The sequence below is a fragment of the Meleagris gallopavo genome, chromosome 10 (genome assembly GCF_000146605.3).
Source record: "Meleagris gallopavo isolate NT-WF06-2002-E0010 breed Aviagen turkey brand Nicholas breeding stock chromosome 10, Turkey_5.1, whole genome shotgun sequence".
Classification (NCBI taxonomy): Eukaryota; Metazoa; Chordata; class Aves; order Galliformes; family Phasianidae; genus Meleagris; species Meleagris gallopavo.
Window position 1 is genome coordinate 27,004,830 of NC_015020.2, and position 10,024 is coordinate 27,014,853.

The 10,024-nt window shown below is 57.6% G+C and overlaps 2 protein-coding genes across 2 annotated transcripts; one reads left to right on the forward strand and one right to left on the reverse strand.

Moving 5' to 3' along the window:
* Positions 1 to 146: 146 nt before the first annotated feature.
* DPH2 (diphthamide biosynthesis 2) lies at positions 147 to 2,710 on the reverse strand. The gene is made up of 6 exons (XM_003208779.4): positions 2,417 to 2,710; positions 2,234 to 2,346; positions 1,927 to 2,147; positions 1,157 to 1,795; positions 838 to 1,023; positions 147 to 741 (listed from the first exon to the last, which is right to left on the reverse strand). Exons 1-6 carry the CDS (start codon positions 2,558 to 2,560, stop codon positions 611 to 613), a joined length of 1,434 nt encoding a protein of 477 aa, XP_003208827.1. The 5' UTR covers positions 2,561 to 2,710; the 3' UTR covers positions 147 to 610.
* A 99-nt stretch (positions 2,711 to 2,809) lies between these two features.
* Positions 2,810 to 7,629, forward strand: ATP6V0B (ATPase H+ transporting V0 subunit b). The gene is made up of 8 exons (XM_003208780.3): positions 2,810 to 2,979; positions 4,352 to 4,400; positions 4,768 to 4,851; positions 5,243 to 5,320; positions 5,903 to 5,972; positions 6,271 to 6,322; positions 6,781 to 6,971; positions 7,320 to 7,629. The coding sequence occupies exons 1-8, from the start codon at positions 2,913 to 2,915 to the stop codon at positions 7,344 to 7,346; spliced, it is 618 nt and encodes a 205-aa protein (XP_003208828.1). The 5' UTR covers positions 2,810 to 2,912; the 3' UTR covers positions 7,347 to 7,629.
* The last annotated feature ends 2,395 nt before the right edge of the window (positions 7,630 to 10,024 follow it).

Here is a 10,024-nt window from a genome sequence, read left to right on the forward strand (position 1 = left end):
GGAGGGCTTGCTCACATGCAGAGCCTCTGCCCATTTTTAGTTTCCTGTTCTCTTAGGCTGGCTTTGGCTATCGTGTAAGGCTGCATTCCCAAAGTGAGCCTTGTGATATGTTTTTGCTCTGGGATTCCAGCTATCACCTCTGTACATCCTCTTCAGCCTGCACTTTATTCTAGAAGACAATTCACTCACAACTCCTTCTCAGATCAACTTTAGTTAAAACCAGTATCCTATACAAGTGTTATACAAGTGTCCCCCCAGTACCAGTGTTATCAGCTCACATGAAGCTTTCCTTGTAGGGACGAAGCTCCTACTGCCCAGGCAATGTGCAGAGCCTTTGTCAGCCCAAACTGGACCAAGCTCCTTGTTCTTCCTGACCCTGTTGCTTGTCCTGGCTGCAAGCACAAGGGTGCAGTGGGTATCCCCAAAAACCCATGTACCTCCTCCTCTCCCCCTGCAGTCCGTATTCAGCACAGGGCCAGACAGCAGCAGCTTCTCATCCTACTTGGAGCCAGCTATAGACCATTGTGAGATGTTTTCAGGCCTAACATAAACAGCATGCAGGCTCCTACACATCCTCTGCTCCTGGCTGAGAGCCAATGTTGCTGCCACATCATGATTGTTCACGGCCCTCATCCTCATAGGCAATGGCAATCCCTCGCCGGCCCTGCACAGCCTTGGAGACAGTTGTCTTCCCCAGCTGCTGCTCCAGGCCCCGCCAGCTGCGGGACTCCAGGAAGGTGGCTGAGAGGAGAGAAAAAGGGGGAGTTGTTTCTGGGGAGCAGGGAGGTGGCACTGCCGCTATGCAAGCATTCAGCCCCACCACAAAACCAAACAAACCTGCAGGGCTGATCTCTGCCAGGGCACGCGTCTGGTCCCTGCAGGCCAGAGTGGTGCTGGGGGGTGGCTGGGGAGCCAGGGAGTTGCAGAGGTGGGCAGTACGCATCTCCCCTGTGATTAGTGAGACATCAGGAATGGCCTCTGCTGCAGGCACTGCCGGCGGGAGCTCAATGTGGGCACAGGCACCTGCCAGGAAAAGACAATGGTGAACTGCTGCTTGCATCTATCCTTCCCCAGTGCCAAGTCAAGGCAACCACCGCCTCCTGGCAGAGGGAGACACTTCCCAGAAGGGTATTGGCAGCTGATTTTCAGTTGTTACCTGGCAGCAGGTCTCGGAAGTCAGTGAGGTAGTTCCCTGTCCATTCCCGGGCTGGGTTACAGGCAAGCTCCAGCTCATAAGGGGTCACTATGGGCCGGTAGAAGTCACTGGAGTCCAGCAGGGAGTTCTGAGCACAGGCCACCAGCACAAAGATGTCCACCTCCAGGAAGTTAGCCAGCTTAGCAGGGTTGGGCTTCCCCACAGACAGCATGTAGCTGCGCTTACCAGCCCTGTGCACAAGCTGGCGGAGGTGCTGCAGCACATCCAGGTAACCTGCCACACCCAGGGTGCCCACCAGGATGCCCACCACACGGGCATCCCGTGCCCGCTCCACCAGGTAGAGGCGCCGCATCAGCGCCCGGTTGACATTGAGGGTCTCGCGGCGGCCATGCCCCGTGGCAGGGTCAAAGGAGCTGAAGGGGCAGCGGTTCCACGTCAACATAAAGCTGGTGAGGGCCAGGCCCTCGGCTCCCACATAGAACATGGAACAGTCTTGCAGCTCTTCCGCTGCCTCCATGTGGAATCGGCGGCCAAACTGCCTCACCTCCCCAGGCAGTGTGGGGCCGGGGAGGTCCCCGCACACCACCTGGGAGAAGATGATGTTGGGGTACTCGTGGCACAGCTGCTTTTCCAGCTCACCTAATGAGAGAGAAAAGCAAGAATGGAATGTAAGCACCAATCTGTCACAAATTTGGGGGTGAGGAGAGGACAGAAATGATGGTACCTAGGAGCACCCTCCAAACTCTCCCTTCCTCCCACACAGCACTCACCCATGGCGTGGGCGTACACCACATCGCTCAGCACCACCACACGGCTGTGCCGCTCAGGATAGAGCTCCCGGAAGACTTCAGCGCAGCGCCCAACATCCAAGGGCTGCCGCCCGAAGACGTGCAGCACCGGCAGCTTTTTGCAGGGGCTGAGGCAGGCAGGGCCGTAGTGCACCACGGCCCCGGCGCTCGCGTGCTCGGCGGCCACCTCGTCCACGCAGCAGCTGCAGGGAGACCCAGAGGCGTCGGTGGGAGCCGCTGAGCGCCCACCGAGGGGCGCTGTGGGGGATCTCCTTCCCGTGACACCCACCTGCCGTACGTGGTGTCTCCCAGCACGTACATCTCGGCTCCCGTCGCCTCCTCCATCCGGGCCGCCACGGCCGCCGCATCCGCCAGCAGCGCATCGGGGAACTGCAGGGCGACCTGAGGGGGGAACAGGGTGAGAAGCCGAGGAGAGGCGGCTCGCAGCCCTCTCCCCGCCGCCTGCACACACCTTACGGAAGCCGCCGTCCCGCACGAAGGTGGCGGCGCGGTCCACCTCGTAATATTCATCTTTGTCTCCCCGCGGGGACGCTGCCCCCGGGTCCAGCGTCCGCCGAAGCACAGCCTCCCCGTCGGAGCTGAAGGCCGCCGCCATATTGCGGAAAGCCTACTCCCGCTCCCAACGTGCGGCGCGTAGTCAGCCAATAGGGAGCCGGCACCGTCCCTCTCAGTTTCCGGAAATCCCGCCCCGAACGGAGAACAGCCAACCGCTCTTCGCGGTGGGACGAAAGGAGGAAAGGGCAGCCGATAGGAAGAGGCGTCCGTCACGGTGTCTTCTGGTCTCTGTAGTTCCTTTAAAGCTGTCAGGGTGAGCAACCAATCAGCGCGCGCGGAGGCATCACGTGCTTTCCGCCGGGACGCTGCGGTTCCGCTCCTGTGTGCGGCGCGGGTCAGGTGACGCGCTCGGTCCCGGCCGGTGCCGCTCGGTTTCGCTCCGCGCCGCCGCCATGACGGGGCTCGCGTTGCTGTACTCCGGGCTGGGCCTGGCCTTCTGGACAACGCTGCTGGGCATCGGTGAGCTGCGGGGCTGGCGGTCTCGGTAGCCGCGGGGCGCTGGGGATGGAGGCAAACGCTCCCTGCGCACGGGCAGCCCCGGGGAACGGGAGCGCCCTGCGCTGTGCGGGACCCGGAGCCATGCGTTGTGTCAGGGCTTTTCAGGGGGAAGCCGAGCAGGGAGCTGCGGGTGTTGCAGCCTCGCGGTGCTGCAGCCTGTGGAGCCCGGGGCCTCCGGAGGGCTCCCCGTCCCCGTTGCAAGGCCTTTGCTAGGGAAGGACCGTGCTGCGCTGCTGCTGTTTGCTGCAGGGCTGCGGAGCCGGCGGCCAGAGCTCGCAGAAAAGTCTCCTTCACTCCTGTATGAGAGCCCAAGGCCGTGTGTGCTGCTGGGAACTGGAGGGTGCCCCGTGGATCCGCCTTGAGCTGGCTGCAGCTCCTCTCTGCCACCCTGGGCACGGGGCAGCTGGGGCTGACTGTGTTTGGTTCCTGCACTGTGAGCTGAGCAGTGAACTCACAACACAAACAAGTGCCCTGGCAGCACTGAGGTCCTGAAGGCTGCAGGCATGCAGGAGGGTGCGGCCTTGCTCCTTGGCTATGGCACTGTTCCTCATTTCTGTGTGCTCCCTGGGTGGGAGCAGTGAGCAGCATGTTACCACTTCCCATTTTGGGTTGGAGTGACCTCCTGGTGTCTGTTAACCAGCTATCTGACATAGTGCAGCAGTGCCCTGCTGCCTGCGCTTATCTTTTCCATAGGGCCAAGTCACAGCCTCTTTTCCAGCTGAGCACTGTGTAAAGAGAAAATCTCTCTTCTAGCATGCAGCTGCATTTTCCACTTGGGTTTAGAGCATGCCAGGTTTGGTGCGAGTGCCTTGGTGTGTGTTCAGGGCTGCCAGTTGCAGCTACCTACCATGGTTCCGCTGCAGGAGAGGGTCCTGTGTTGGAGCCTGTGGGTCAGTGTGCAAACTTCCCTGGAAGTAGCTGGCCCTGGAGGAAACTGAGAGCACAGTGTATGTTTCCATTGTCTCAGCTGTGGAAAAATGGGAGTGAAGAGGCAGCCACAGCTTCTGTGACTGATGGAGCAGCATGTGATGATGGGTCAGGGCACAGCCCTGTTCCTTGTCCATGCTGTGAGATAGAACAGAGCTCACAGTGCGGTGCTGTGGCTCCTGGCAGGGCTGAGCCCTTGGGTGATGCAGGTGAAACGTGCTGTGGTGCAGGGCCGCTTTAGAAGGAAACCACACATCCAAAGCATTACCTCAGAAGTCCGCCTGTGTGCCATGCTCTTCACCTCTGCCTGGACTGTGTGAACTACAGGGCTCCAGTGTGTGGGGGAACAGTGGCAACGTCAGGCTGGTGCCTGCCTGCAGGCTCTCATGTCACTCTTGCTTTCCAGGGATCTGCTACACAATATTTGACCTGGGCTTCCGCTTCGATGTGGCCTGGTGAGTTGCCTGAAAATACTGGCATCCTCCCTGACAAATGCAGGATAGATGCAGCCCACATGCGTGGCTGGCTCCATGTGGGGTCCTGGTGCAGCCATTTCTGCCATCCCACCATTGTGCCTGCCGAATTTCTCCTAGCCCTGATTTCCCCATTGCGGTGAGGGTTTGGGAAGAAAGTCTCAGCCCATTTGAGTGACAGCCCCACGTCACTGGCTGGCAGAGAGAGGCTTTCATGTCCTACAGTCTGACAGTGACCAATCCATCCTGCGCTCATGTTGAGCGTGATGGGCTGGCTGGTACCTGTTGTGGAGCAGTGTGATATGGGATTCTGCCTGTGTGTTAATACAGAGTGCTTCTTCCTGCCCAGGTTCTTGACGGAGACCTCACCTTACATGTGGTCCAACCTGGGCATTGGCCTGGCCATTTCCTTGTCTGTGGTGGGCGCTGCCTGGTGAGTGGAATTGGCTCTTCAGCAGGCTCCTGTGCTTTGCTGCAGCAGAGCAGGGGAAGCACAGTGTGTGTACACAGGGCTGTGGACTGTATGCGTTGCTAAAGTGGGGCTGGGCTACTGGGCTCCAGGGAGGTCTGAACAGACCACCTTGCAGGATACAAGGGTGATAGAGAGTTAGGGACATCCCATTCTTACCACAGGCTGTGCCCATGAGCCCAGCTGTTCTGCTGGTATAGGTGGCAGTGCTTGGGACTCCTGGGGCCCTAAGGGAGATCAGGCTGAGCCAGTAGTGTCTCATAGCTGCATGCCTGACCCTCTGCTTAGCCAGAAGATCCTATTGAGCCCTTCAGTGAGTACCAGACCCTCCACCAACCACCCTTGTCTGTCACAGGGGGATTTACATCACAGGCTCCAGCATCATCGGTGGTGGAGTCAAAGCCCCTCGGATCAAAACCAAGAACCTAGTCAGGTAAGTGCATATCTGGAGTTGATGCTGTGCCTGGGCAGGGTAGGCCCAGTGTGGTGTGGAGGCTGCTGTCCTGTGTCTCACTGGGTGCTGCTGGCAGGCTGTTCCTTGCTGCTGCTGTTTGCTTTCAAAACAAAGAGCTCTAAAGGAGCCAGAGTACTGCTTGGAAGGGTCACAAGTGGTATGATATCACGCAGTGAATGAGTTCAGTGTGTTCAAAACAAACACCCTGAGATTATACATCCTGCCCTAGGCAAGGGCTCCCCAGGGCAGGCCTTACGTAGCCCTTTCCAGAAGGGACTGGCATATGGGAGGGCTCCCCGGATTTGCTTCCGATGGGGCTCTCACTGGTTTTTAGGTGACACAGGATAACCAGCAACCAGCCTTCATCGTGCTTAGCAGCTCTCCTTTGAGAGGAAAAGTGGTGGTGGGTGTGCTGCGCTGCTCTTCTGCCCCTGGCAGCAGTGGGGCAGGCACAGATGGGGCTGTGGAGGGATCTGGCTGCTGGTTGGCTGGGCATGGATTGTTATGGGCTGCTCCATGCAGAGCCTAGGACACTGGTCAGATATTGCCTTTCTTCTACAGCATCATTTTCTGCGAGGCTGTGGCCATCTATGGGATCATCATGGCAATCGTCATCAGTAACATGGCTGAGGTACGGGAGGACTTGGGATACCTGCACTGGCCTCAAGGCCATGGTTGGACGGGCAGCTGTGCATGGGCTTGCAGTATGGGAACTTTGGATGCTATTGTAGCTCTGGAAGCGCCTTGGCTAGGGGTGGCAGCTCTCGTTCAGGCTGAAGAGTTATACCGGGGGGGCATACAGCAGGGGTTGTGGAGCCAACTGAGAACATGAAGCTGGGGATGAGCTGTGGCCATAAAGCTGAATCAGGAACAGGTGCCTCCTGGGCACCCGGGACTTGCTGCTAACCCAGGCTATGTGCTTTTCTCAGCCTTTCTCTGGAGTCACCCCAGAGACAATTGGAGCCAAGAACTACCACGCAGGTAAGGACTGCTCAGTCCCTGATAATGCTGCTGTGAATGCCACCTCCCTTCAGTCATAACTTGTTTTGCTCCCTCTGCCCCTGGGAGCAAGATTGCAGGACTCAGCTTACCTGGCCAATGGCCAGTGCTGTCAGGCTCCATCCAAGCTGAGCCCCTCAGCTGTGTCTGAATGATGTGTCAGTGTCCTTTCTGTTGCTTTGAACAGCAAAGACAACTCCTCTGTGAAAAAATGGCTTTAGTTATTTTCTCAGAGCAGCAGCCAGCAGTACCCCAGTTGTCATCCCCTGCTCTGGTGCAGTGGGAGCCTGGATGCACTGTGCTCCCAGAAGGAAGAAGTGCTGGTGATCAGCAGTGTTGTTTTTTCCATTGTCTTTGTACAGAGCTGCCGCACTGCTGCCTACCGTGGGTGCAGGTGGATAGGGATTACCCCCTGATCTTGCAGTGTTCCTCTTTCACAGGTTTCTCCATGTTTGGGGCTGGCCTGACTGTGGGGTTTTCCAATCTCTTCTGCGGAGTGTGTGTGGGTATCGTGGGCAGCGGGGCTGCCCTGGCTGATGCCCAGAATGCCAGTCTCTTTGTCAAGATCCTGATCGTGGAGATCTTTGGCAGTGCCATAGGGCTGTTCGGGGTCATCGTTGCTATCCTGCAGGTACCTGCCTCTTGGGGTCATTACGCATATGTGAGCACAAGGCACCTGCCATGCTGAGTGCTCTCTAGTTTCAGGTGGACACACCTGAGCTCCAGCACAGTCTTCTGCATTGTGAGGTTTGGGGTTGTACAACCATATTCCCCAAGGTGCTATGCCTTCAAGGCTCTTTTAAGCAACATCAAGGATGTCAGCTTGGGTGCGCCCTGTGCCATGCTCACATCTTATTGGTGCAGCTGCCTGCAGCTTTTGGACTGTCCCAGCGTGCTTGGGGATTGCTAGACTGGGAGGGATTGGGGTGCTGGGCTGGAGTATGTGGGGCCTGGCCTAACCTCTCTTCTTTCTTTCTAGACATCTAAAGTAAAAATGGGCAATTGAACCCTGTCCCACCCAGCCTGTTCCAGCTCGCCCCAAGAGGTGCTGTATATACTTATTTAACGTTTCTATCCTTGGTTGGGGCGGAAGCTGCCCAGGAGTGGGAGCCTGGTTATGGAGCTCCATCTCGCTGATTGGCCCCTTGGAAGAAACAAGTATCCTGTGTGAATTCTGCCCCAGCAGCCTGGCCCGGCAGGGCCATGCTGCTGCGTGTCCCCGGTGTGCGTAGAATCGATCACCAGTGCAATTCTGTGTCCGTGAAATAAATATGGTTCTTGTCCAAGGATGCAGCTCTTCCTGTGCCCTGTGTGTGCTGGGGAGGCTGGGGCTGAATTGATGCTTGGAGGTCGCCTGCCTGGCAAAGCTGCTGCTCTGCTCCAGGTGGCCTCTTCCCTGTGTGAGGTGGTGCCATACGTTCCCAGCTATGCTGCTCGCTCAGCCTGCAAGAGGATTCCCTTGCTGTGTTGTGGGAACACAGAGCTCTGCTACAAGCAGGAGGCTGCTGGAGCAGGCTGTTTCACACTGGCTCTGTCAGGCTTCTACCAGTGCCGTCACTGCCCCATGCAGGACTTAGTGGAGGCACAGGTACAAGCTGGGTTGGGCCCTTCGGCTCCCATCCAAGTGTAGTTTAGCACACAGAGGGAACATCTCACTGCTTCTGCTTGCAGTGCCCTTAGTCCCACTGTGCAGCTGGGGAGCACCAGAAGGGCAGAGGAGCAAAGTGTTTGCTAACTCAAGGCCAGTTACCTTGTGTGAGTCTTGTCTGGGTATCAGGGGGCTGTAGTGGAGGTCCCAGGGGTGAGGCAGGCTTTGCTCCCTTCTCCCTGCCTGCAGACTCAGCATAGGGAAGCCAGCTGTGGACAGCTGGGCCTGCAGCTCTTCTGTTTGGGGGAAGGGAAGAACAAGATCTTCCTGCCTCCGCTCTGCAGAGAGCTGATGCTTTTGCAGTCTGTCACATCTGATGCAAAGCCTTCAGCCTGCTGTGCTGTGAGTACACTTTGGTAGGGGGAGCATCTGGCCTCAGTGCTTAGAGCTGCTCTGTGGTGCATGCTGCTCATCTCCCTTCCCACCTGGATGCAACAAGCTGGGGCAGCAGTGGGGCTGCTGTAGCCGAGAAGTGTTCATGTTTAATGATTGTTTCTGCCCTTGGACTAGGGCAGCTGCCTCTGTGCAGCCTCTCCAAGGCCTGCTGCTCTACTGGCTTTGCTCCACTCTGTCCTGTGTGCTGTGGGACCTTGAGCTCACCTGGGATCTCTGTGCTGAGGGCAGATGGTGGGGCCAGTCCTGCTGTGGCCTGGCTCAGCATCCAACACATGCTGTTCCCTGCTGTGCAAGCTGTCTTGGCTGCTGTGATACGCTCTAGCCTGATTGCAGTGCAGCACAGAGAGGCTGCTCTTTGGCTAAACTGTGTACCACTTTGGGTGCAGGAAGACTGTGGGGGCAAACCTAAATCCTGTGTTCTCTCCAAGCCCTATACAGTTCACTGTAGGGGTGCTTGTGCTGTGGCGAAACCCAGTGCTTGCAGAGAATGGACAGCCTCTTTGTGCTGTGTGCACACCTTGCTCCTCACTGCAGTGTACTCCCACCAGCTATAGTGGTCACGCTTTGGGGCTGGGAGCTGCAAGCAGGAGCTCTGCCACATGTAACAACAGGGACATAAACTGGGCTAGCCAGAAGGATGTCAGATCTGTGCAGCATTTTACCCTTCCTGCCTGAGGGTTGTATTTTTATGCCTTAGCACTGCTGCTGCTAAGGGCAGGGATGTGCAAAGTGCCTCAGAGCTGTGCAGCTGTCCAATCAGCAGGCCAAGGGCTTCAGGAGAGTAGGCAGCCTGGACTGGGAGGAGAGGAACAGCTCTGCAGGTGAATCACCTTCCTTGTTCTTACATGACTCATCCACCTGATCTCTCAGTGATGCCTGGCCTTATCTTGGCTTGATAGAAATCAGCTGTCAGGAGACTCCCAGCTGAGATGCTCTTCTACCCTCTTACTCATGCACATGTGCACCATGGTGTTGGCAGGGCACCACACTGCAGGCTTGCGAGGCCCCCGAGGACTGACTTGGCAGGAGCAAGGTGAGCATGCCTTGCACTCTCCTATTCTAGCTGCACTGCTTTGTACTTATGCTGTATACCTGCTGGTCAAGCATGGAGAAAAAGCTTAAGAGAGACTCCACCTTTTCTCACGTAAGAGCCGCATCAGTTGGGTGACTTGTGGGAAGAATGCCACCTGCTAAGGAACCACAGGAGAGGCAGAAGTGGGAGCAGGACAGCTGTGTCCTGGCTGGAGTGGGCTGCTGGGCATGCAGGGCAGGAGCTGTTGGGTGCTGCTCTGGTTGCTGTCGGAAGGTTTCCTTCAACGGAGAGAAGGGCCTCGCTTGAGTGAGCAGCCACGCACAGAGCAATGGTAAGCAAAGGGACCGAAATACTGAAATATAAGTGACTTGGGTGGCTGCGAGGACCGAGAGCCTCCAACCCCGTGGAACAGCCGGCGGTGGGCTGAGCGCTCAAGGGGGAGCTCCCCGAGGGCCTTTAGCAGCACCGCTGTCATGCGCGGCGCTGGGGAACAGAGGAGCACGGCGGCGGGCGCGGGGCCTTCGGAGGCTGCTAAAACCCACCGGGGCCGGGCAGAACCTAGGTCGGAAGTAACGGCGTTGCCCCGAGCCGCCTCGCGGCTCCTCCT

Bases quoted from the DNA above. Each gene is read 5' to 3' on its own strand.
- DPH2 (XM_003208779.4), bottom strand. From the start codon at position 2,560: ATGGCGGCGGCCTTCAGCTCCGACGGGGAGGCTGTGCTTCGGCGGACG. The intron at 2,347-2,416 runs GTGTGTGCAGGC...TTCCCCCCTCAG, and splicing joins GGGACGGCGGCTTCCGTAAG to GTCGCCCTGCAGTTCCCCGA. The intron at 1,796-1,926 runs GTGAGTGCTGTG...CTCTCTCATTAG, and splicing joins GGTGTACGCCCACGCCATGG to GTGAGCTGGAAAAGCAGCTG.
- ATP6V0B (XM_003208780.3), top strand. From the start codon at position 2,913: ATGACGGGGCTCGCGTTGCTGTACTCCGGGCTGGGCCTGGCCTTCTGG. The intron at 2,980-4,351 runs GTGAGCTGCGGG...CTTGCTTTCCAG, and splicing joins GACAACGCTGCTGGGCATCG to GGATCTGCTACACAATATTT. The intron at 5,321-5,902 runs GTAAGTGCATAT...TTTCTTCTACAG, and splicing joins AAAACCAAGAACCTAGTCAG to CATCATTTTCTGCGAGGCTG.